At 34.4% G+C, this 27,685-nt stretch overlaps 1 protein-coding gene across 41 annotated transcripts in view; it reads right to left on the reverse strand.

Moving 5' to 3' along the window:
* Positions 1-27,685, reverse strand: part of SLMAP (sarcolemma associated protein) — a 153,936-nt gene that overhangs the window by 50,588 nt on the left and 75,663 nt on the right. For 11 of the 41 annotated variants that reach the window (XM_071222275.1, XM_024556554.4, XM_045192311.3 and 8 more), the window contains exons 4-14: positions 24,528-24,600; positions 20,561-20,597; positions 18,850-18,912; positions 15,132-15,227; positions 14,795-14,866; positions 13,095-13,235; positions 11,945-12,082; positions 10,758-10,926; positions 10,619-10,669; positions 10,073-10,123; positions 5,332-5,394 (exon numbers count right to left, since the gene is read on the reverse strand). In XM_071222275.1, the coding sequence (XP_071078376.1) occupies positions 5,332-5,394; positions 10,073-10,123; positions 10,619-10,669; positions 10,758-10,926; positions 11,945-12,082; positions 13,095-13,235; positions 14,795-14,866; positions 15,132-15,227; positions 18,850-18,912; positions 20,561-20,597; positions 24,528-24,600 (954 nt within the window). The remainder of the gene's footprint in view (positions 1-5,331; positions 5,395-10,072; positions 10,124-10,618; positions 10,670-10,757; positions 10,927-11,944; positions 12,083-13,094; positions 13,236-14,794; positions 14,867-15,131; positions 15,228-18,849; positions 18,913-20,560; positions 20,598-24,527; positions 24,601-27,685) is intronic. The other 30 variants (XM_045192327.3, XM_045192325.3, XM_045192326.3 and 27 more) reach the window with 7 other exon arrangements.

Consider the following 27,685-nt stretch of genomic DNA (forward strand, 5'->3'; position numbering starts at 1 on the left):
TAGGGAAATAAAAGTTTAAAAACTAAATTTAAAATCTGATTCAAGTAGAATATGTAATCAGAATAATCCAAAGATGGTTCAAAGAGTATGATCTCATACAGTGATGGAAAGTAAACAATCACAAGAGCAAAACTGGTTCGATGCATTCATTACTCCGAATAAGGCAATTTCTATGTGAGAACAAAGCCCTCGTGGAAGGGAGGAGGGGATGAAAGAAGCATACACAGATAGAGGCTGCGATTTCAAAATGGGGTGGAAGGCACAGAAAGAATTTTTTTTTAAATCAGGAAAAAACTACTAAGACATGAAATATTAAGAGAACTAGAAATGATAATAATAATTAAGAAAATGTTAAGACTCCTAATAAGCACAGATTAAGAATTCAAAGACAACTTCTAGCTAAAATGGAGGCATAGGTTGATACACTTTGCCTCCTTGTACAACCAAAAGGACAACTTTAAAAACAAAAAAATAACCAGAAATGCCAGAAAATCAAACTGTATGGAAGTCCAACAACCAAGAAGTTAAGTTAAAGAAGAAACATTCATCCAGACCGGTAGGAGGGGAGGAGATGGGTAGCCAGGGTGGAGAGGATTCTCGGCAAGGCACTGGCTGGAGGACGGGGGTGGGCGAGGCGGCAGAAAGGGAAGTCCCACATTTGTGTGCAGATACACCCGAGGGAACAACTGGGGAGTGAGACAGACTGCACAACCCAGGGTTCCAGATCAAAACTATGAACAGTAAAATGACAACAAACTCACAGCTATTAACAACTGAACCTAAAAACAAAAACAAACTAAGCAAACAACTAGAACAGGAATAGAATCACAGAAACAGAGATCACAGGGACGGTTATCAGTGGGGGGGGTGGGATGGGGAGGGGGGGAAGATATAGAGAATAAGAAGCATAAATGGTAGGTAGAAAATAGACAGGGGGAGGTTAAGAATAGTATGGGAAATGGGGAAGCCAAAGAACTTACATGTATGACCCATGGACATGAACTAAGGTTGGGGAAAACTGGTGTGTGTGTGGGGGGTGCAGCATGGAGGGGAATAAAGGGGGGAAAAATGGGATAACTGTAATAGCACAATCAACAGAATATATTTTCAAAAAAAGAATTCAAAGACATGATATTTCAGGGCACTTTTTAACTCCACCGTCAAGAGGGAGATGCCCTTGAGGGAGGCTATAATGTATGTCTACAAAGCAGATCTCAGAAGAAAGCTGCTACAGCAACCAGCAATGATGCCTGTACCCTCTCCTACACAGACAGTGGGAGAGAAGTCAAAGGGGCAGGCAACAGTCCAGAAAAGGCTGTCTTTCACTCTATGCCCATGAATGATGGTAGGTCTCCATGCCCTTCGATTCTTTTACCCTTTTCTTTTTCTTTTAAAGATTTTATTTATTTACTTTAGAAAGGGGGAAAGGGAGGGAAGAGAGAGGGAGAGAAACAGCAATATGAGAGAGATACATCAATTGGTTGCCTCTTGCATGCCCCCAACTAGGGACCTGGCCTGCTACACAGACACGTGCCCTGACAGGGAATCAAACCAACAATCTTTCGGTTTGCAGGCCTGTGCTCAATCCACTGGGTCACACCAGCCAGAGCTACCCTTTATCTTTTCACTCAGCATACAAATTAATCAAATGATAGAGTTCAAGATATATGTATGAACTTAAGAGATTCACAATTTAACTGAAAAAACATCTTTAGCAAAACATAGTCAACACATTAAGTTTCACAATAAACCTTGAGTAATTAATAATTAAAATTTGCAGGGAACACGAAATACAGATTTCTCCTTAAACTAATCTTCATGGCTGAAACTCTGAAGAAGGAAATATTGCTAGGGCTGTTTAGGAAGTTTTACTAAAGTTACTGGTTAATTGTAGATTTTTATATGGTATATTTTCATATAGAAAATTTAAGGTTCTGGAATTATGTAAAAGATTATATTTGAATCTGTTCAAATCCAATCTCTTTGATGGCATTAAAAGCTTTTCTCAGAAAAAAGAACTGTAAGAAACACTGTGTTTTATCATAAAAAGAAAGCAAAATAAAATGTATTCCAACTCATTTAATTTCCTCAAAATAAGTAAATAATTGAGAGAACTAACAACCAAATCATCTCTTATGGATTCATACACATAAACTGAAAAACATCTCTCAATAAATTAAAAATAGATATGCAGAATACTACGGAAGTTAACTATTCACTCTCTAATTTTTTCTAAACAAGGTGAATATATACTATACAAGCACAGTAAATAATGAAACCTAGGTATTTAACATTTGCTTTATAAAAAACTAGGAACAAGAATATGAAGCATCACTGCTCACAGAATATAAACTTCATGTTCAAGACTATAAATCAGTTTAAGACATTTTTATCAATAAAAATAGTAGTAAAAAAGTTTGTATGCACTTGTCAAAAAATAATCCAAAATTGTTTCACAAGGTCACTTGAGGAAGATTTCTGCTGAAATTGCCTTGCTTGACATTATACTTATTAAACACAATTTCTATAATGGCAGCTTGTCATAAAAAAATTACAATCTCCTTTGTGACAAAAAATCAAACTAGAGATAACTGTTACTATGCCAACTCTGGCTATCCAAATTTAAGGAGTCAAACAGATTTGGAAAATTTTAATGTAAAAGGGATATCCTTATTAACCAACCTCTTGCTACTGAAACTCAGGAACCAAACAGGTTTATATAATGGGCAATATCCCTAGCTACCTGAGCTTACAGTCCACCTTTCATTATTTGCATTAGGGATCAAATGGATTCAAATGTCTAGAAATATATTTTTTATTTTTTATTATTGTTGTTCAAGTACAGTTTTCTGACTTTTCCCCCTACCCCTCCCTACCACCCTAGCCCTCCATGCCTCCCTCCCCCATTTCCACCCCCCTTGTTGTTGTCCATATATCCTTTATAATTGTTCCTGTGAACCAACCCTTCATCCTTTTCCCCCATTATCCTCTCCCCTCTCCCCTCTGATCACTGTCGGCCTGCTCTCAACTTCAGCGTCTTTGGCTGTACTTTGCTTGCTTGTTCGCAGAAATACTTTTTTTTTCTGTTCTTTGGTTCACACTTTGTCCACAAGTACAGGATTTTATAGTCTTATCCCCCACCCTGCCTCCAATGTATCACATTTAGCATTTTCCCAGGCCATTACATAGTCCCTGTAAACATTTTATAGGCTATTATCCCAATTGAAGGAATTGCTGTAATTTACGTGACTTCTGTTCTACATCTTAATGTTTGGTCCATTTTCTATCCAAAACGATGACGCAGTAAAAGTCTCCAAACATCTTTTTCTTTAAAACACACTTTGTTCTGCATTAACTACAACTAAGTATTTTACACATTTTATAAAATTTTTATATTATAAATTTGCAAAGATTTTTGCAATTTAGTAAAACATTCTTTTGATAGTTCTCTGTTCTTATTTTGTTGGGCTCAAAATATAAATTCCAAAAGTTTAAAATAAAAATAATATTTAAACATGTTAACATATAATAAAACCAAGTATAAAATTCTCCTAAAGATTTACATTTTATATTACATATACTGCTTTTATTATATATATTGCTTTTAGTTGGTTTCAGGGGATAACAATTATTTTGCCCCAAATTCCTGTGCCAATTTTCTGCAAAGTGTGATTTAGTAATAAAAAGATAAAAAGATGCACTTATTTTTGCTTTATGAGAAACATTTTTTCAAAAGAAATTTAAATGACAAAGAAATATGTCCTATTTATTAAATAATTTGCCTCAATATTATAGTCTTTAAAATGGACAAAAACAGATGCTCTTCTAAAACTATTAAAGAAATCCCTTAAAGCATTTCTAAGGAATATGACATTTGATCTGTCGAGTTTGTGTCTGCTATAATTACCAGGTGTAATCCTTATAACCCCCAAGTGCTCTGAGATGGGGGTGGGCGGGGAAGCACACCACACATGTAAGCACACCCGCAAAGTGAATTCATGAGCATAAAAAGTTTGAAAACCACTCTTTTCTAAAAAAGAGAGAGAAGGAAAGAAAAATGCCTGACTGTGTATCTGATAGGAAAAATCAGATATCGTCAATGAATTTTACTACTAGTAGTAACCTTTAATTGTCACTAACAAGATTAAGAGACTATCTCAACCTTGTGACTGTTACACATTTAAACAGCCACATAATTTTCAAGACAGAGGGAATTCACAATACTCTGTTCAGAATTCAGCAGAAGTCTAAATTACCTCAAAAGCCAACCAATCTATCTATAAAATACTATTATTTTATTAAGTCCTCACCTGAGGGTATGTTCATTGATTTTAGACAGAGAAGGGAGAGAGAAGGAGGGAAAGAGGGGGAGGGGGAAAGACAGAAAGACAGAGAGAAACATCCATCTGTGGCCTCCCATATGTGCCCCAACCGGGCACAACCGGGCACATATCGGAGAATCCAAAACCTAGGTATGTGCACTGACCAGGGATCAAACCTACAACCTTTTGGTGTACAGGATGACCTAGCCAGGGATGATATTATTTTAAAAAATATATTATTAAAGATAGCCTTGTACAGCTTCCCAAGGGGAGGCAGCTGACGTCAGACTACAGGACAATCTGTTGCTACTCCTTCCCTAGAAAGCTCCTGCTACTGTAAGGGTCATCTCCACATCTGAGTACCCAAACTAAATAACTGTTTTGTGTTTCATTTAAGAAATTTATTTAAGAACCTCGAAATCCATATCTGTGACAGAACTAAAACTTAAGTGAAACAGATTAAGGTTATAACTATCTCTTAAGTTTAGGTGCTTGATCTTCTATTTTATTCCCTGCTCAATAATGATTTTTTAAAATATTTTTATTTATTTATTTTTAGAGAGAGGAAGAGAGGGAGAAAGACAGGGTGAGAAACATCAGTGTGTGGTTGCCTCTCACATGCCCCCTACAGGGACCTGGCCTGCAACCCAGGCATATGCCCTGATGGGAATCGAACCAGAGTCCCTTTGGTTCACAGGCTGGCACTCACTCCACTGAGCCATGCCAGCTAGGGCTCAATAATGATTTTTAATTAACAAGCTTGAAACTTTCTCTCTTTTTTTTGTGGGCAATACGAAATGTTCATCTCCATCTGTGAAGGTGAATGCAAAGAAATATTTTTTTCAAAAGACAGAAACATAAACAGTAAGAAAAAGTTCAGTGCTGTCTGAAGATGGTCCTTTGGGCACTGCTACAATAACAAACACATCGAGATCTTCATTTCCCTCTCATTTTTCAATTATAGACTCTGACTTCATTAAAATCGATGTGAAAAATACTCTGTACTCACTCTGGCATTCTATGAATTGATGAATAAAAGTGCAGTCCCCGCCACTCTTTGAAAGCAAGTGCTCTAATAAAGAAAGAAACACCTTTAAGGATATAGTCTGTTGCTGTTTTTGAAAACCAACAGCAAGGGTAGAAAAACTGAAATGTTTCAACATGGGTAACTCTGAATGAGACTAATAAAAGTTTAATATATTTTAATACTAATCGTAGACATATTTTAGAGTTAAATGAAGTGAAATGACTGAAAATTGTACTTACGTAATCATTAATTTATACCCTGAATGATTCGCTTTTAAAGGTGCAGTTTCTATCCAAAGAGCTCAAGAAAACCATAGAAATATATTGCTTTAAAAAGTTTCTTAACACTTTTAAAATAAACCTTTCTCCATGTGAGCTTAATAAAAAACCTTAAGTAATTTCGAAATTTTACATTTGTTCTTACTGAAGTTTCAAATGACTATTTTCTAACAGTCCCTTTTCAAAACTACTCATCCTAGTAAGAGGAAAAGGTACTTTAAGAATACCATACAATAATGCCTCAGGATTTTAAAGAAAATGATGCACTATTTTAATTTTTACACTTTCATTTCAGTCTTCCCTTTTGAGTCACTTAATCTGTGTACTTCATATACAATAGAAACACTACATTGTTTATCTCTGTCCAAATGATTAAAATTAATGTCTGCACATTTAAAAAGAAGAGTTTGGTAAATAGTTTTCTTCAGGTCAAAGAGAACTTTTTTGTTTTGTTTTTTTTTTATGGATGCAGAGAATTAAAATCTAACACAGTAGTTTAATAAAAAAGTTTTAGCCCTTTTATTACAATAGTCTTTACTTTGATTCAAAGAGTTAATTTCTCAATGTGGATAACATCCTTCAATTACACATTTCTATCTTTCATAATTACCAAATACATTTACAAAGTTAAGTATTAAAAAACATACTCCCAACAAGATGACTATCTAGAAGGTATGAAAACACCAAAACCTGTTGAAGAGGACCATGTGTTAGCACCACTCTAAAAAAGCCCTTTTCTCTCCTCCTCCATCTCAACCCACCTCAACCCTCTTCATCTCAACTTTGCTTGAGAGGCAGGCACCTCCTACTCTGAGCACTCATCAGTCTCTCTTGATACCCTTCCTGATAGCCTGTTTTGCCTTCGTACTCAAATGTATCACTGTTCTTTATCTCATTACATGTGTGCAGAGCCTCCATCCTACAGTCACTATAAACAAGACAAAAACATGAGGAGAAAGGTTGATAAAACTCATGTTTTATAGACCAATGCATTACATACTTAGAGATACAATATAGCCCCAAGAAGAAAAAGAAAAAACCAGACTAACTGCCACAGAAATTTGAAGTAAAAAAAAAAAGGCTAAAAAATAGCATTTGCCAATTGGAGCCAAAAAATCCAAGACAGGAGTCCTCACTTGAATAGTAAGTACTAGGACAGAAAAAGTTGTTTTACATAAATCCTATCTAAGCTATAACATTTTAGAACTCAAACTATACAAACATCCCTGTTAAATATGAAAACTCATTTGATACCAAATTTTAACCTAACTAAAGGACTTTATAAAACTTATTTAAAATCAGATTTCAAACTTACACCATAGGACTTTACATGACATTTGTTAATGCAGGAGCTCCCACCATGAGTCACCAAACCAAAAATTACCCTTTCATCCCTACTCTGATTTTAATAGCAGGACCCTACATTAAAATGTTTGCTACACCAGTTAGATAAAATGCAAGACTATATGAAAAGATAATTACATATATGACTTGCACAAAGGTTTTTCCTGAGACATGTAAGAGAAATGTCTTTCAGATAATATATGCAAAAGATTTGGATCACGACACTTTTAATACACCATTACTTGAACTCCAGCCCTTGGGAACTCACTTTGCCAGAACTATAAAAGATGTCATTGATAATCCAAAAGGAATGGGGGGGGGGAGTGTGTTTATGATGCTAAATAGGGTTGAGGAATAAAGAAAAAGACATATATAGAAACATAGCAGAGAACCACGATACTTAAAATATGTTTTATTTATACATATGAGTTTCCTATGGATTTTAATTTTCTATACCTGTGTTGTCCAATATAGTAGCCATTAGGTACATGTGGCTACTGAGCCCTTAGAAAGTGAGATGTGCTGTAAGTGTGAAATAAATACAGACTGATTTCAAAGACTTATTAAGAAAAAAAGAATGTGAAATGCTTCACTTACAATCTTTTCATATTGACTCATGTTAAATAATATTTTGGATATAGTGGGTTAAATTAACTATATTAAAATAAATTTTAAAATTTAATCTATTTCTTTCTGTATTTAAATGTAGTGACCAAAAAAATTTAAATTATGTATGTGGCTCTCATATTTCTGCAGAAATGTAGAGGAAGCTGGCAATAGTAAAGCCACGTTACAAACCTTAAAGACACAGAAGTCATTACGGTGTCTGGAAGTGGCTACGGGGGAAAAAAATTATGTATGTGGCTCTCACAATAATTGTATTAGACAGTGCTTTTCTATATCCACTAACATATATTCAATTTATGCTTATTAGATATTTAAACATTTATAGTATAAACCTGTATTTATAGCAACTATGTCAGATTTAATTTCAAAAATGGGGTTGACTGAAGAAGTTTTAATCTTACTATCTCCAGCCATTTTTGAAATATTCTCTTACAGCTATACTTGGTTGTCTTATTACCATTTAAAGAGTAATTTTAGTTAAAATCATATCTAACAGCCCATTATTTATGGACTTTGGTAAATTTGAATACTTGATAACTGGTTTGTTATATTACAAATGATTCAGAATAGATCCATCTTATTCCAGAATCTACTCTGTAACTAAATCTGGTGTATGAAACTTTTGTGTATATCCAGATATTTACTGCTAAGCTTCTTCTTAAATTTAAAAAAAAAATTTATTTACTTATTACTTTTACAGAGAGAGGAAGGGAGGAAACATCTATGTGTTGTTCCACTCTCTGATGCATTTGTTGGTTGATTCTTGTATGTGCCCTGACTGGGGATTGAACCCATAGTCTTGGCATATCGGGACAATGTTCTAACCAACCGAGCTACCCCACCAGGGCCTCAGTTTCTTTCAATACTTTGAATTAGTCACTCTCACACTACCCAATTTATCAATACTACAAAAACACACCAGCAAGGGAAAAATAATTATAGCAAGGAATACCTTAAAGTATCCAAAATATCTTTTTCAGCCTTAAATCAAGGAGTTGTGCTCAACTATTCTCATATCCAGAACTGGCAAAAATATTTAAGCAGTAATGTGACAACTCTAAATAATATAAAGATGGTTTAGTATATATAAAAGGATTCTCTTAAGGAATAGAATGTTCCCAGCTTGAGTTAATGTTAATATTAATAAATGCATGCTCAAATTAAAAAAGTGATGGATTTGAATAAAAAGTATACATGCCAGAAAGAGGCAAAATAATAACAGAAAATATAAATTCATTTAAGAATGACAAGGTTTTAGAAGAATTAAGTCACTTTACCTATGTTGCTAAATATATTTAAAAAACAGAAATTAGTAATATTAGTACAATGAATATAAACTACACCTTTAAAAATTCTTAAATTGAAACTCAATTAAACTGGAATTTTAAAATGTCAATGTATTCTACAAAATATACAGACAGTAGTCAAATAACAATGATTATTAAAACTTTTAAAATTTAGAGTTTCAAATTCATTATATATTCAATGTTTAGATCTTGACCTTGAGGCTTACATATACATAATTACCTAAATACATTTCGCCAGCAATTGATCAAAAACCAAACAACCAAACAAAACAACCAAAAACGTACCGCCTAACTTTATCAGAGTTTGGCTGCTGCCCAAGAACTATAAAGATATCCCCTGATACATGGAAAAAAACTATTATTAAGTTCTGGGTATCGACCTTGCTACCTTCCACTAACTTCTTTCTGTAACAAAACTGAGCTGAGAGGCACATAGATATGCAAACACAGAAAACAGTTTTATTCATTCTGTACTCCAAGCGTCTAATGCAGAATCTGGCACATATTTGGTACTCAATTAATGTTGGATAGGTGGGGAAGGGAGGAGTGTGCAGTTACCTTCATGACTGAAGGAATTTCAAAGCTATTGGGTACGCTATGGTACCCTATAAAAGTACCCTATTGTAGTAGTAGTAGGGAAACCAATAGTGGCTATACATTTTTGGCAAGAGATAACCCAAACTATCCAGAAAGAAGGATTACAGTACCAAGAAATAATAAAGGATTTTTTTCAGATGGCAGAAACGAATGACTGTTTTCTTTGATCAATGAAACAAATGAATGAAAAAAGGAGTTTCTATGATATGCTCAAGGGCTCAATGGGCTATTAAGTAAACTCTTGGCTGGGGCACAAATATGAAAAATGGGGGGCCAATTATCCCCAGGAGCAGTACTTGATGAAAGAAAATTACAGTTCTTTGAAAGTTTTAATGGGGGGAGAAAGCTATATTATTTTCTTATTATCTGAATAACTGAAATTTCCATATAACAAAGGATACCCAACCATAGACTGTAGCATTAAGAATTACAAAACAAAGGGATCCAGTCGTCTCTGAAAAGCATGCTTTTTATTCCAAACACTTAAAATCTTAAAATCCTGACCTCTCTATCCTGCTTAAATAGTAAAAGGATATCATGAAAGAAAAATATTTAAGTTTTTTACACTACCTTTTTCTGTGCTCCCATTTATTTTAGGTAAGAAGTCATCAACTTGTATCCCTAGGATTAAGACAGTGTATCATTGCCTGATCAAAGAAAGCATTACTTTAAAACTGGTCTCAAGTGTAACCATGGCATTTCATAATCCTACTTAAATTAAGACTGTATAGAACACTTGAAATTTATTTGTACAAGAAGTGTTCAACTTGCCATCTTCCAGCAACTCAGAGAAAAGGCTACAACTGTTTAGTAGTTTTTCAAGAACCTCAAAAAAATTAAAAAGGATCCTGCTGTTTATGTATTTTTCTCATTTAAATATCTCTAAGTGATGTGTCTCAGATGGAGAAATTTCATTCATCTCAAAGAACTAAACAATGGTGCCCACTGGTGGCCATCAAGCATCTTTTTAAAGGAAATTTTGTGAAAGTGTAGATACGTTATACCTAATATGTAAAACATCACTCTAAGAAAAAATAAGTACCCAATGTGAAATAGCAAACATCAAAAGTTTAATGATAAGATTCAGCTTTAATTAAGAAATTTGATGACACGTACCTAAGCTGCTGCATTCTTTAAGAGTTTTCTCCTGAAGATGTTCTAACCGTACTGTAAATAAAAGTCCAAGAAAAAGATATTTCACGGATAAAAAGGAAAAAAAATCAAATTAAGCCAATTTCTGCATTAGCTAATTTACCTTGTAAAGCTGTTAGCCTTTCATTGGTGAAGTCATTATCAGCTTGTAAAGCTTCTATTTTTGCTTGGAGCTCCTGTTCTTTTTCTTCCATTTCATCTATTTTATGTTGTAATTCTTTTTTCTCAGCTTGTCCTTTCTGTTGGATTTCCTCTTGTTTTCCTTCTGCTACCTGTTGAGAAAGAAATAGAAAATTCAGTTATTTGACAAAATCTTAACTTCTTTTAAGAAACCTAAAAGCAGAACTGCTTTTAGTCATGAAACTTCTAAGGATAATATTCAATATCATAGCACATATCTGTAAATATCAAAATGATGTCAAAAGTGATCTGCAATGGGGTCCTGCCTCCACATCACTGGGGAAAAAGACAACTTGTAGCCAGCAAGCAGGCTCAGTACACTGAGATAAAGTGGTCAAGATGAAAAACAGATTTTTAAAGAGGGTAATAAGGTTTTCCTATGAAATTACTACTGTTGCAATTAGTTTGTAAGTTCTAAAATATAACTTGTTCTGAAATTTCAAACACAATTATGTTTAGCTAAAGAAATGATGGTTACAAGTACTTTTCAAAATAACCTCTTTTAACATCCTTTAAAACTACTACAGGTTAACCAATCACATAAGAGGGGAGGTATGTCTCTTCTAGCCACTCAATCCATGGTTTGAATTATATAAAGATGGGTCTTCACAAACTCAGTTACAACATTTTGAAGGACCAACTTGCTATTACGGATGGTTTGGTCTGTCCTTATTCTGCATGTCCTTTAGCTACAGAGAACTGAAGCTGAGGCAGAGTCAAAAACATCCCTAGGAAGCTACAGGCTTTAGGCAGATCACTCCAAAGCTCTCTCTGGGCTTGGCCTAGCACTAATAGCTGGGCCCTACCTTGGGACTGTCTGAAGACAAGCAGATTCAAGTTAAAAAAAAAGTCTGAGTATCTTGGGTTTTGCTGCTTACTGTCAAGTACTATTGATTTTCATCCAAAGACTATGCCAGCTTTTATAGACTTTCAATTATCTATGGCAATGGGGTTTGGGCTAAATGGAATATGAGCACCTTATTTTTACCATAAATTTCAACCATTACCAAATCTTACATCAGCAACTGTTCAGCAATACCTAAATTCTTAAGCTATCCAGTGTGTTAGGGCCAATTAACTTAATTACTTTCAGGTTGAGTTAATACATACCTTCAATTTATCAGATAAATCTTTAATCTCATTAACTGCTCCATTATATTTATTGGCTAATTCCCTTAACTCTTCCTGAGTCCGTTCATTCATTTCTTTCAGGTGGGTACATTCATCTTCGGTATTACTCAGACTTCGCTGCAATTCAAGTTTACAGGCAATTAATTTAAATAATGTAAGGATTTCAATTTACTCAACGTACATTCTAAAACAGAAAATATAAGAATTTAAAACAAAAACACACAAAGCAGGGACAGGGAGGAGAGAATGCTAACTTTATACAATTATACATTTTAAAGGCCACTGAGTATGACTTTTATTTAGTCTTGAAAATATGTTAAGCCTATCAATTCCTGAAAGCAAGTTTAATAACACACAGTGATCAATTTAATAAGAAAATTATAAAACAGGTGGCAACTTTCTTTCCTTGCATGTCAAGTTAATGATATGACAGTGGATCAGTCACTATGGGATGGGGCTGTTACAGAAATTACCCCTATATGAAGGTATGTTTACTATTTAGTTTACAATGGGCATTTTAACTAAATCAATTAATCCATTAATCCATTCTGTGGTAATTTTACCTTGGTTCAAAGGAATGATCCCCTGTTATCAATAAGGTTGTTTTTAAAGCAATGAGAACCACACATTGTTTGTAAAAGACTTAAAAAGGACCTCAGAGATAATTTCCCCTTTGAACCTTTAAAGTTAAGACACAGTTTTCCTCTCTGGAGGATGGGGAAAGTAAGAACAGTTGGTATAAATTCTCTGCCTTTTACTGAATCGTCAACAGGAAGAAAAGCAAACTTTTCTTCCAGTTGCAGGTGCAGGAGATCAATTCCCTGGCACAGATCACAGTCCACCGTGTAGAGGATGAATCCTAAGCAGAATGCGAATAATAAGATGCCATGGTTAGGACTTTATTTCCTCAATAGCTGACTAGGGATCATAAACACCAGAACTCACATGGTTACGTTGGTTAAGAATTCCTGACAATGAAAACAGCATACTGCTCCTTCCCACCTGACGGATAGGAAATATTTCCTAGCTATGTAATAACACCCAAGTTTAAAATATCCTAACATATTATCAATTTTATACTACAATTTTAAAATAATACTACTATTTAATATTTGTTAAATTGAAATACCTCAACTTCTGAAAGTTTTCTAACCACTTCAATTTTCTCCTGAAGAACCCGCCTCAGGGACTCTTTGGCTGTCATCTCATAGTTGTGTTTATCCTCTTGTAATGCTATGAGCTCTTTCCGTAAACTATCTTCTGTTTGATTCTAGGATTGAAAAGATATTTATAATCACAGACAAGTTATTTTTTTAAGAATTTAACACTTGAAAAAAACAACATATTATGATGCTCTTTGAATTCTATGTTAAGATACCTCCAAACACAAATGATGTTGGCCCTGTATTAATTGAGGCTGTATTTAAAAGGTATATTAGTAGCCCTGCCTGGCGTGGCTCAGTTGGTTGTCGTCCCACAGGGCAAAAGGTCGCCGGTTCCATTCCTGGTTGGGGCACATGCCTGAGTTGCCAGTCAGGTCCTGGTTGGGGATTTGCGAGAGGCAGCCAACTGGTGTTTCTCTTGCACTCAAATCTTTCTTCCCCTCTCTTTTTCCCTCCCTTCCCCTCTCTATAAAATTAAATAAATAAAATCTTTTTTTAAAAAAAGGTACATTAGTAAATTATGCCTTTACTGAGATATTAATTCATACTTCCAAGAGAAAAAGAAAACTAAAAATTTCTCTCAAATATACAAAGGGAATTATCTATTTTTCATATTCTCTGCAAGCCACAATATTTATAGTTGTGGACAAAAATAACCTATTACCTTTAAAGGGTCCAAGCATTTTAAAACAGTGGTTAAACCAAAAAATAAAAATAAAAACAAGAACAACACAGGGAAGAGCTGATTCCGAGTCTGAGACAGGAAATGTACCAGATGAGCCTGGAATATCTATCTTGTCTGATATGACAGCAGGAAGCCATCAAGGTCTGCCAGGGTTCTATCAAAAGGACTCATGTGCTAACATGAAGAAGTTCTCATGGATCAAAGATGGGGTAACTTGAGTATCAATAAGAAAAATCCAATAGGTCAAAACATACCAAACATATTTAAGTTGAAGTTTGGGGGAAAAAATAGTTCATGGTTGTTCTGTGGTGGATGAAAAGGAGCCAATTCATTACTGTGAAATCTAGTAAATAAAGGAACAAAATCACTTATCCTGCTTTTTCCTAAAGAAAATGTACCTCAGGGTAGCCAACTGGTTTATGAGAAGTTTCTCTTATAGAAGTAATCCAGCTAATAAATGAAGGAAAGACAAAATTACATCACCATTTTTGCAATCCTTAATAAAATAATGGATCTAGGCAAGGATCATTAATGATTGCTAGTATCTCAAAAAGACAGACAACTAGACTTCATGGTATCTCCTGGTGAAAGTATACAATACCACTCATGAGGAGTGTTGGCAAAAGAAACTGAACCTAAATCAGATCAAATCCCTGGAAAAAAACTATAAATTTTATGGTGTGGGAGGAGGAGCTAGAAGAATGTTTAAATAATCATCCAGAATGAAAGAAATTATTCAGGACAAATGACCCAGATTTTCCAACAAATATCAACTGTGATAGAAAAAAGACAAAGGGTTTTACACAGGCATTCACTGTGTAATTCTTTCTGCATACATGTATGTTTGAAATCTCCCATAATGAGAAAAGATCGAAAAGAATGGTGAACATGTATGTGTTTTCGCATGTTCTCCAAATGACAAAGAAATGAAGCAACATTAAAAACTGCATTTTTCTTTACGTAGTTGAGATTAATACCTACTTTGGAGCATGCCTGTAATTGGTTTCCCATAACTTCTAATCGTGATAAGAGTCTATCTTCATCTATTAAAGCCTGTTGAAGAAAAGTCAAATATAAGTAAAATCTCAGAGTAAGTGAAAAGTAACACATCAAAAAGGTTGCTACTACTAAAAAAAGAAAGAAAGAAAATCATAAAACTGATCAATATCAGTGTAAAATGCTAAATTTTCAGTATTTGTTCATTGGGAAAAACTGTGCTTTTGCATGCTACAACATTTCAGTTTTAGTTTAATCAACATCTCAGGGTAATATTAAAATATGCTTAAAGGTTTCTTGAAAATAAAGGCAACTGGAATACCTGCCAGCTGGTATCGGAAGCCTCTTGAGTGATGGCTAATAGCCGCTGAAGTGTGGCTAACTTCTGTTCCAACATCTGTTCGCGATGTAAGGCCTCCTAAATATTACAAATTGCAAAAGAGATTCTAATAAACAGCACAATTCCTCTGAAGAGTAAGCAATTTTTAGCACATCCTAAAAATATTATCGTATTACATTCCACTCTGCATCTTACTTTCAAAGCTGATAAATCTATGTTGTAAAATATATATAGGCCGTATCATTTTAGCCTCATTTGTTGGGCTATAAAACTACCACTAGGGGTGCTCTAGCCGCAACTTCCCCTATAATAGAAAACAAATTACCTTGACGTGTTTTCTTTTTACTCATACTTCACAAGAGTTTTCTTTTTTTTTAAAGCACCTACAGTTGAAGAACCCACCAAGTGTTTAATCTTGAATTTTATAAAAATCAATCAATCAATCACATCTCAGAACAAACTAATCAATCTCATTCCAAACTAAGCCAAAGAAATCTGGTCAAGTAGCAAATACTTAAAAAAAAAAGAAAAAAAAAAAAGAGTTTATTGCCCTGACTGGTGTGGCTCAGTGTGTTAGGTGTCGTCCTGAAAAGCAAAAAGGTCACCAGTTCGATTCCCGGCCAGGGCACATCACTGGGTTGCGGGCCAGGTCCCCAGTTGGGGGCATGCAGGAGGCAATCCATCAATGTTTCTCTCCCTCTTTTTCTCCCTCCCTTCCCCTCTTTCTAAAAATAAATGAACTAAATCTTCAAAAACAATATGTTTATTGATTTTAGAAAGAGAGAGAAAGGGAGAGAGAGAAAAAACATCAACATGAGAAACATCTACTGGTTACCCCTCAAATGCACCCTGACCAAGGATCCAACTCACAACCTAGGTACGTGTCCTGACCTGGAACTGAACCCCCAACCCTGTGGTATATGGAACAATGTTCTAACCAACTGAGGCATACCAGCCAGGGCAGTAGCAAATACTTTTTAATGGCTTAGCTGCACAGATATGACAGCTAAAATAAAAATATCCTTTAATTTTTTGTATTGAAAGTATCACACACACACACACACACTATTTTAAGAAAAAAGGAACTGCTTCAATCTCAAAGCCTATTGCATTTTCAGATGTTCTGATTCTATGACTGTATACAACTTATTAGCAATTAAATATACCAAATATAAGTAAGAGTCCAAGGGCTACTTCAATGTAATTAAGGGGTCAAGGAGTTACATAACTACTTGGAAAGAAATATATTTCAGCTGCAAAGAAATATTTTTACAGAAAGACATTGGCGAGTAAAGCCTTAACTCTAGGTCACTTGTTAACATTTGACAACTGTTAAGAGGGTCTCTCCTTCACTGGAAGTCAAAGTGAAAATGCTCACATGGTTGTGGTTTTGACACATCTTTAAATTTCACTTCTTTTTCTGTCATTACCTACAGAACACTTACTACCCTAATACCTCTGAGCCACCTCAAAAGAGAAGTATATACTTCAAACACAGTACTTGAGATTTAAAGCATGCAGTTATTGCTCTCCACATCCTTGATAAATAACAGTTAGGTAAAAGCTAGTGTAATTAGAGTTAGAGGAACTGGTTTTTAATGTAACTCTAAAAGAACAGATTAAGGAATCTAATAAAAGCTATCCTGCCCAGAGCCCGCATTAAAACACAGCTTACACTTATAAGAGACTAGTTTCCAAATTTATTCTAAACTTCTAAAACATTCCTAATATTCAGGAAATTGTATTCAAGCTGCAAAAAGTTTTCCTTAAAAACAAAACCCCAAACAACCACTACTTCCACTAGATGGTGTAATTTCACCTTTTAAAGAAGGAAAAAAACAAAACAAACAAAAAACCCTCACCTCCACTTACTAAAGTTTCATAACTCCATGAACCACACTCTAACAGAAATCTAGTATTTCCAGGAATGGGCTTTTAGATCTAAGGCATGAAATGCACCTATTCCAGTTTTTATTCAAAAGATTTACAATTTACATAAAAACTTTAGCAATTCAAAGAGATGTATACAGGAAAGACAGTGCAATATAATATTCTTTCAAAGAATTAGTGAAACAGAAACTGAAAGATTATGCCTACTATGAATATTTAAAAAACTGGTAAGAAAGTTAGAGTACTGGAGTGAGTCAGGGTGTTAAGATTCATTGTCCATGATGACTAATAACAGTAGGTATGGCCTTGGGAAATCATTTTAGCTACATGAGCCCCAGATTTCTCATAGGAAAAATGAAGGTTAGACTAAATTAATCTCAAAGTTTACTTCCACTTCTCTGTATGAGAGAGAGCTAGATGAATTAATGTGACTTTCTACTGAATAGTAAACAACTACTAACATTTATGGCATACATTCCATGTGCTAGTTATGTTTTAAGTGTTTTACATATACCAATTCATTTATTCTTCACAATCCTGTGAGGTGCTATATCCACATCACAGATGAGGAAAATGAGGCACAAAAGGGTTAAATAACTTTCTCAAAGGGTCAGAAGTTAAAGCTACAGACCAAGTCCAGGGAATTCTGGCTAGAGTCTATGCTTTGAAACCCTCTACTGGTAAACTGCAAGTGTGTAAAGCTGCTTTTCTATGCACCATTACATTATGCCCAGAGGAAGACAAGATCTGATTAACACAATGATAATCTTTTTCTTTTCACAGATGTATAGTTCTTAACTGAGGTAGAACAGTTCTCGATGATTGATTCCTATAAAAGAATGTAGGGACCCAGGACCACTGGTTTAGTCCTATTGTTTTAAACAAAAGGCAACTGAAGACCTACACGTGTAAAATGGCTCACCCAGGGTCACAGAATTCATTGAGTAGGCAAACCAAGATAAAAACTGCAATGCAATCTCTAAATTCCTGATCCAGGGTTGTCCTTAACCATGCTTCCTCACCAGAATAAGAACCATAATCCAGCCCAAATCTGCCAAAACTAGGAAAAAAGTAGCATTTGTTTCCTTTTTAGAGATTTGTATGGCTCTTTAAGCATAGTATTAAATTCCATTCCAAGTATCTGCCCTATCAGGAAATCTTTTTATAGATCCAGCAGTGCAGCCAAGTCAGTAAGACAGAGACTGTGAGGTCTGACTGCCTGGGTTCAAATTTCAACTGTACCACATATTACGTATGTGATATTGTGTAAACTGTTTAACCTTCCTGTCCCTCAGTTATTCCATCTACAAAAATGGGAATAAAATGCATACCTCATACGACAGTTGTAAGGACTAAATGAATTAATTAGGTGAAGGGCTAGACTAGAGTCTGGCATATAATAAGTGCTATATAATTATTTGCTATTATAAGCAACCAACATTCCTCCAGGTTTAATTTTATTTAAAAGTCATCTATAGATAAGGAACTTTTTTTTGGAACTTTCTCATATTGGAAGGAAAACACTTCTTATGTACAGAATCATATCTTCTCTAGACTTAACAATCCTAATTCTTTTTATCCTTTCTTCATAAGACCTATTTTTAATTCTTTTTGTTTTAACTTTGAAAAGATATTTATGACATGTTGATGTTACTCAGCACAATGGATGGGCAGCAAAAAAAAAAAAAAAAAGATATTTATTTTGTACTTGTATCCAGCCAATATTTCTTTAACCTATATTTGTGAACTAATAAAATCAAACCTAAGTTGTTAAATTTTGCTTTTAAGAATTCTCAAGATTTGCTTTTACCTGTAGATACTGAGAAAGCTGGAATAGTTCCTGAGAGTACATACTTGGAGTGTTAGCAGCAACCTAGAAACAAAATGACATAGTGTCAATAGTCACACAAAATATTTATAAGAGACATTAAAGTCAAATCAAGTTCTTAAAATGCCTATTTACTGAAATATGCAAAACAAAAAATTATCTTTCAAATTAACCAGTTCCCTTAGTTTTCAAAATACTGCTGTCCTATATCTAAAATTTTTAAATGGTATTATCATGCTAACCAGTTTGAGATTTATAAGCAGGGTGACGGAACAAGTGCTACTCATGAAAATGTTCCTTGATAAACCAAATCAAATTTATAGCCTTTTCTTAATCTAGAAATAATACCGACTGAATCAAGAGATCTACATTTTCCCCTTTCAAATTTATATTTACATAGTTCTTCAATATGTCAGTAAGTCACAGTTCATTTAGAAGTAGCCATCTTCAAAACTGCATTTGTATGTGGGGGTGCGGGGAGAGGCAGAACACGAAATATAACACTGTGTCCGATGACCAGAGGCAATGAAAATAATTTTGTCCTTTTATCCCCTTTAAACTACAGGTAGGTTTTAAGAAGAAAAACATGTGAAAAATGGTGTTTAAACATTACAAATCACAGTCAAATACTTAGAACTCAAGAGCACAAGAACAAATAACCTTCTATAAGGAGTTTCTCCCAAGTGTGAAATATAAAACCATGACAGTATTACAAACAACTACAAACAAAATAAGGAAGGGCACTACTAGGTCGCTGTAACATTTACTCACATCCTCAATACCACCAAGCCTTATATCTTAACTTATTCATGATCACATCATTACCAAGTTACTAATGATCATTAATAGAATCATTCTTGATTAGGCTCACAAAGTATATTTTTATTAATATGCTAACTAGAAGACAGAGAGGTGGCATTATTTTTTTAAAGTTAGTCCTAAATCAGCAAGGCCATCATTTACTTCTGAAATAATTCTTGGTATTGCTGAAGTTGATGATTAACCACTTTTACTTCTAAAAAAGGAGTCTAACAGAGAACTTCAGTTTCAAGTAGGCTTTCATTCTTTATCTAAATGGAAGAAACAAATGTAAAATATTTACCCCAATAGTTTAGTTACTGCACTAAGAAAGCTCACATCCACATTAATGTCAAAAGGTACAAAAAATGTTGGAGTTTTTTTCTCACCATTTAGCAATGATATCTACAGTTTAATATACCATTATTTCTGAAAAGAAAAAATATTTTCTAACAAGTAATTACTGCAAAGTTTCTGACCAAATCAGGCTAAAACTAATCTTCAAGGACAATAAAAGAGTAATTTCTATAACCATATTTCTGTGTTATTTCCATATGTTGAGTGAGCTCTCTGGGCAGAAAGCTTTAATAAATATTTCTAGACAGAACTGTATTTCATTATAAAGAGTAGTAACTAACACTTCTTACCTCTGGTTAGGCACAAAACAAGTACTTCCAGTCTATATAACCATTTACTTAAGGTAACAAAGGCTTTTCCCTAAGAAACACCCATCTAAATTCTCCAGATATTGAATATCAGAAGACTACAGTAACTATACAGCTATATACACTCTATAGATTTTGTTACAAAAGAGAAATAATTTTCTAGGTGAAGCATATTATAAACAAAGCAATAAAGCTCAGTTAGTTTAGAAAAATATTCATTAGCAACTTACTTTGTCAACAGGACTTGGTAATGGAGCATGGATGACACTGAAAAGTAAAATTTAGAATTTTTATCTAATTTCCGGACAATAGAGGAAACAGAGTATGACGGTACCACAATATCTTAAACCCCAAAGTTGACATATAACTGCCTTCATATGATTAAAAGAATGTGAATTATTTTTCAATTCTTCATAAATGTGTAAAATTCTTAGAAAACAAGATAATACACAAACACACCGCTCACACAAAATACATTTCTAAACACAAATTCAAAATCCAAAAGTTATTAAATGCCCTTCAAGGATCCTCTACTTAATAAGGGCTATGGTGAATTCCTTGGTCATATGGAAATAATGAAAAGCAGCACTCCTTAAAATGATCTATTTTGAATTTTGAAATAAATAAATTAAATTCTTTTAAAATTAAATATTCCTACACAGAAAGTCTTAAAAATGGAAAGTTCTATTGAAAAGAACGCTATAATCTAGAAGCTTGGTTGAGTGGAGAACAACTTTAGCTAATCAAAACAGTAGTACTACTCCTCTCCACCCAGCCACCTCACACAGCCAAGGACAGAAAGCTTAGATGTAGGTGTAAAACTAAACTCAGTATATCCCTTTAAAACTAAACAGTGAACAGACAGTATTAATTGGTACTAATTGTCTTTTGGCCTCATAAAGTACTACTGACAGAGAGGCAGTATTGTATAACAGTTAAGCATGCAGACTCAGAGGTTATACTGACTGGGTCGAAATTCTGGTTCTACTTACCAACTGTGTGATCTTGGGCAAATATATAGGCCTCAGTTTCCCCATCCATACAATGGGAATAAACATAAAACCAACCCTATGGGGTTATTGTGAGTATTAAATGTGCTAATACTGTATAAATAAAGAGCTTAAAACAGTACCTAGGATATAGTAGCACCTGATCATTACTATCACTGCCATGAGAACACAGCAGATAAGGAGTACAGTTCCTACCTTACAACGTCCTGTAAGATAATGTATGTGGGTTGGGGGTGAGTAGAGGGAGCACAACCAAGAATGCCACCCAAGTTCCCTACCAGTTGCTAATCACTCCATATCCTAGAGGTCATTCAGCTTGAAGGTCTACTGGATAAAATTCCTAGATTCAATTGGTTAATCATGTGTCAGCTCCTGAGAAACTGATCTTTCAGAACTTAAAAGTAGGAATGACAATTCCAATCCCGTTGTAGTAAGTACAAACACCCTAAGAACTGTTTCAATTCATACACTAAAATGCTGAATCAAAAGGAGTATTAAGCACCAGTGTCTACCTCCCTTGTGAGAACCTATGATGATATCCTGTACAGACTCCCACTAAGACCTTACAACCCTTTACTCTGCTTCTTTGATTTCACGCCTGTGTTCCCCAGCACTGTGACTAACTCACTCCTGTATCCCCGGAACCTACCACACAGCCCTAACAAAGCTGGTACCTAATGAAAGTTTAAAAAATTATGTACGACTTTAGTTTTTCTTTACCTCATAAAAATGGAATGGACATTTTAAACATGTTTCTTCTTGACTATACAAGTAATACATACTGATTATGTAAAATGTGTAAAGCGTGAGGAAGTAAGTAAAAACTACCCAATGCCAGCACCCAGAGAAGACCATTTTGGGTATATATCCTTTGATGTGCAAGCATGCACATTTAGGGAAATGAACTTTCAAAAGTCTAGATAGAAGCAAATGGTGTTAACGAATTTTTTAAAAATATACTTTTCTTAGCGACCCGAGTACAATTTTTTTTTTCTGTTCTCACGAAAATCATAACAAACGAAAGGCCAAAAATCCAGCAAAACATTTTGTAAGTGATATATTTGTATTTTACAAAAACTCTCTTAGATATGAGTGCATTCTATTTGAATTATGGAAAAAGTTCATATGCAACAGGAAAGGCAGAAAAGGAAAATCATTATTTAGTATTAGGGTGGTAAGATTTGCTTTTTATCAATTAAAAATTATTTGTGCAATATAATAAAAATCAAGGAAGGAAAAGAATCAACTTTTTGAGAACTACTAAAGACCTTTAAAGCGTTAAATGTTATGTATACAATGTACCTTAAACTCAAGTATTCTGGCATATCTAAAATCATCTTGATTGCTAAAAAATATTAGATTACAATAATAAAAACACCATATGCTTATTATATGCCAGGCATTACGTGTGAAGCTCTTTATGTACACAGTCTTGCTTAACCCTCCTCATAAACTACCTGTTAAATAGGTACTATTATTATCTTCATTTTCAAATGAGAAAACGAAGGCCTGATCAAGTCACAGAACAGGTAGTGTCAGGCCTTGAACTGGACTATCTTCCTCATCTTCCTCATCTTCCTCCAGCTCTAGAGATTTGCCTGTTCAAAATTCATCTTGTCCAGAAAATCAACCAGATTATGTACTATGAAATTGGCAGTAAATTTTAAATCATGCTAACATTTAACCACATAAGAAAAACCAAACAATGAGAAGGAAATGGGGCAAAGATGAAAGCATTGGGGAAACGAGATAGGGACACAATTCTCTGAAATATACTGAAAAAATTCATGTGCCCTACTAGGTGAAATCTAAGAACACAGATAAGCCCTTATGTAATTGCTCAAAGCTTTTGACTAAATGAAAGAAAAATCTCATTATCAAATACAAATATCAATGTCTTTAAGAAGCCATTATTTCATCAGTCGATTAATAGTTACTCTTATTTTTTTATTATTTATTTAAAAGACTTTATTTTTAGAGAGAAGGAAAGGGAGGGAGAAAGAGAAAGAGAGAAACATTAATGTGTGGTTGCCTCTCACATGTCCCACACTGGGGACTCGGCCTGCAACCCTGGCATGTGCCCAGACTGAGAATTGAACCTGTGACCCTGTGGTTCACAGGCCTGTGCTCAATCTACTGAGCTACACCAGCCAGGGCGTTACTCTTATTTTTTAAATCTTAATCCTTGGCTTATAAAAGCTGAGTCACATTGAAGTTCCCAAAGTTAATTTTATTTTTAATAAACTATAACTTAGAATAGAAAACATTAATGTTTTAAATTTATATTGTTTTAAAATTTCTGCTTTGCTTCAGATATCACTGAAGCTAAAAAAAATTGGTAGCTTTGAACTAATGTATAATACATAATTCTAACAAACACACAGACTATCATAGTAATAGGGGGCCTCTCTCTGCTTCCTTTTTCCTTCTCTTTCCTGACTACTCTATCTACTTTGCTTTCAACTTTGCTTCTCTCTACCTCTCGCCCTCAGATCTTTCTCTCTGCTTTTGAAAAACAGAAAATATTATGTTAGGTAAAGAAACAAGCTTCTAGCATATTCAAGGTATCCCCTATAATAAAGAATGCTTAAAGACTGTTTAGCTTCCTCCAACACTTCATAATGATAATCTGTGAAAAGTACAAATCAGAATGTACTTGTTTACATATTAATATTTAGACTTTGTCTAATTTTTCCCCTTTGTCCTTCTCTCAGTAATCTTTTTAAAAAATAACAGCATTGAAAAATTCCTCCAAAAACTCCCACCAAAATAGGCTACTAAGTATATCAACATCCTTAACATTCTATAAGACTTTAACAGTTATTAATCCCAGAGGCAGTCATAGTCTAAGAAGTCGTATATTAAATGCAGATCAAAATTAATACAGTTATCACACACCAATAATTTATATATTGTAAATATTTTGGAAAACAATGAATCACCTATCAAAATATAAACTGTAAAGTTAAATTTGAAAACAAAATGACCTGTGCCTCCATTACTACTTACTAGAATTACAACTAATATGAAAAACAATTAAACTGAAGTGCATTATTCTAAAAGTACTACACAAATTTTCAAACATTGTTAGAATAATCCTGAAGTATTAACAGTATACCATCATCTACTTTAGAATATTAACCAAGGTAATTAATGCAAAAACTTTATTGCACTGAATTATACTCACTCTGAGCGGAGTCGGGCTTCCATACCATCTGGTAGAAAAAGTTTTATTGTGGAAACAATACACCCATGGGTAACTGGTTAAAACAAACAGATAAGATGAATAAAATAATTGTTTAAAAATATACATCTTCACGCCTCACATCTGCAGACACACATTTTATTATCATATGTAATAACTTCTGGGGAAAAAATAAATTGGGTGGTTTAAGGACAACATTCATTCTGCTGGAGAAACTTATCCCTACTCATAATGAATCACAATTACAGGTAGAATTATGTTTTGAAAGGTGTCCTAACCTCCAATGCTCTAACAAGTCAATAAAAGGTTAATTGAATAGACAGAAGTACAACTGAGGGGGGAAATTCACTTAGTCCCTTATTTGCCAGCATCAAACTAAGTCCAATTATTCCCCAGTTTACAATTTAGCCTTTATTCCTAATTTTCCTGTCCCCAATCTGTAACTCCTATCCACACCTCACAAAACTCTACCATTCTGCTTAGAATATGCTATTCAATTCCTCTTTTCATGAGTGAGAAAACCAAGTCCTCAGATGAGTGGAACTGTTTCTACAACTCTCTGCTATTAAGTAAGTATCAGAGCTGTTTGTTAGACTTCAAGTCTGAAGTTTCCAGTTTAGCATTTAAAATTCTGATTTTGTTTTGCTGGTGGTTGTTTCTTCCCCCAAACATCTTCATGTAACATTACACCAGTCAGGTCGACAACTTCTCACCATTGCTTCTTACTTGCTTCTTTTCCTTCTGAAGATTTCAAAAGGCAAAAGTCCCCCAAAGTAGCACTTGTACAGAGCGCTGCTCTTTGTGTGTGGGTTTGATAGGAAAAGTTTTCTTGGATGGTTTAAAGGTAGAGTTTTTTGTTTCTCTATTCTTCAGATATTATATCTTCCAGGGTTCGAAGAGTTAATTTATTTAGTTTACCAAACTCTAATTAAAAGCTAATGCAAGGGGATGAAAATATACTATATTATGATTAGAGGACTAGTGGTTATATTACTATATACATTTGCCAAAACTCATTAAATTGAACATGTAAAATTGGTGCTGTAAGAAAACTGTATCTCAATAAAACTGACTAAAGAATAGAGCAAATATGCTTATAGGAGAATAACTTATTAAGTAATCAGGCCCATAAATCATCAAGATGGTATTATAAGCATGAAGTAATATTAGTCTATCATTTGAAAATGCACATTAAATTTAATTAATTTAGCACACTTTACTCAATATTGATTTTCATTAATTTATTATATGAAAAGTGCTAACACATTATCAAGAACCATGTATGGGACCATCTTCTAAACTCTGCCCAACAGCAATTATGACCAAGACCACTGAGCTCCTTCCTTCCTTTCAGGCCTCATCCTCCCCCTGCTACCAAAAATATCCTATACAAGAACAAAGCTACCTGCATCTCCAAATGCCTTGCTTTTCACAATCCCATGGCTTTTCTACAAGCTGTCCTCTTTATCAGTGAATGTCCTTTATCCTCTAGTCTGCATGACCGAATGCTACTTACTCTCCAGGCTCAGACTTTTTAGTTCCTTCATCAAAGCTCAGTGTCAGTTCGGTGTCCCCAGAGCCTCCTATATGTACTTATTATAACACTAAAGACACTGCATTTTGAATATTTATCATTTACACAATAGCTGTCTCACCAGTTAGATTCAACTCTTTGAGGGAAGTAAGAATTGGCTGCTTCTGGTACAAAGCAGGCATTCAATAAAGGCTTATTGAATATGTCAAAGAACATGTCTGGTTAATATTTTACAGCTTCCATTAGTGAAGGGTGAAACTGCCTGCCTCTCACTTTGAAAATGGCAGAGTTCATCTACACTTGCAAGAAACACCTAACTCCCTCCTTTTAGTGGCAGAAGACAGGGAAGGGATGGACTTATTATTCTAGCTCTATGGCTCACCCAGAAATTTACTATGAATAGGCTACAATAAATATAGGAGCACAATACAAAAGGACCCAGTAAGACCAACACTTTAACAAAATATTTAAATTAATAATAGTTTTTTGTTTTCTTTTTTTTAAATAGGTGTAGCGAGTTACAGTGCTAAGCTGGCAAACTAGTATGTTACATCGTGATTTCTGTCACTCAGATATAGCATCTGCAAGGCCAGCAATTGGACTGACGTAAAAACTGTGAGATAAACCAAGGGCTAACACTGACTGGGCAACACAGGACTGTTATACTACTGCAGGCAATCTATACTCAGTAGTTTGAAGGATGACAGGCAATAACAGGAAGTTCAATGATGAAGACCATAAAAGCCCAAGAAACCTTTAAAAAACTAAGACCTAGGCCCAGGTGGCTCATCAGGTGCTTGGAGCATCATTCCCATAGACCAAGGGTGCAGGTTTGATGTCGGGTCAAGGCAAACACATGAATCAACCAAAGAATGCATAAATGAGCAGAACACCAAATTGATATTTCTCCTTTTCTCTCTCTCAATAAAAAATAAATAAATAAATAAATAAATAAATAAATAAATAAACAAGCAAGACCTAAATGAAAGGTGTTAACATTTCCCTTAGAGGTGTTAATAATTCGCCAAGCTGGGGAATTATTTGCTTAATTTCTGTTTTTTTCTTTTTTAACCCTCATACAAGGACATTTTTTCATTGCTTTTAGAGAGAAAGGAAAGGAGAGAGAGACACAATGATGTGAGAAAGAAACACTGATCGGCTACCTCACATACGCACCCAGACTGAGGATCACATGTGCCTGGACTGCAACCTTTAGGTTACGGGATGATGCTCTAACCAACCGACTGAGCCACATGAGCCAGGGCTGCTTAATCTCCTTTTGACTGCAATCTAAGATGCAAGAGGCACTGAACTTCTACTCCTAAATTTTTGTTTCATACAGTTTCTAATTCAAAGACCTTTTTTTTAAGGTTAGAAGAGAGGCAGGAAAAGTTGGCTGAATAGACGAATACTCTTGATTCTAAAAAAAATATATTTTTGAGTTGATGAGTTGATACTGTATCAGTCTGTCTTCATTTGTGAGTTGAGTTCAGTTACAAAAACTTTATCTCAGGTGTAGTTCCTATAGGAAAGGTCACATAAATGCTTTAGACTTTCTTTACTTGCCCATTTTCAGAAAGATAAATGAGTCTCTTAAGTTCTTCCA

This window comes from Desmodus rotundus, chromosome 8 (assembly GCF_022682495.2).
Source record: "Desmodus rotundus isolate HL8 chromosome 8, HLdesRot8A.1, whole genome shotgun sequence".
Lineage (NCBI taxonomy): Eukaryota > Metazoa > Chordata > Mammalia > Chiroptera > Phyllostomidae > Desmodus > Desmodus rotundus.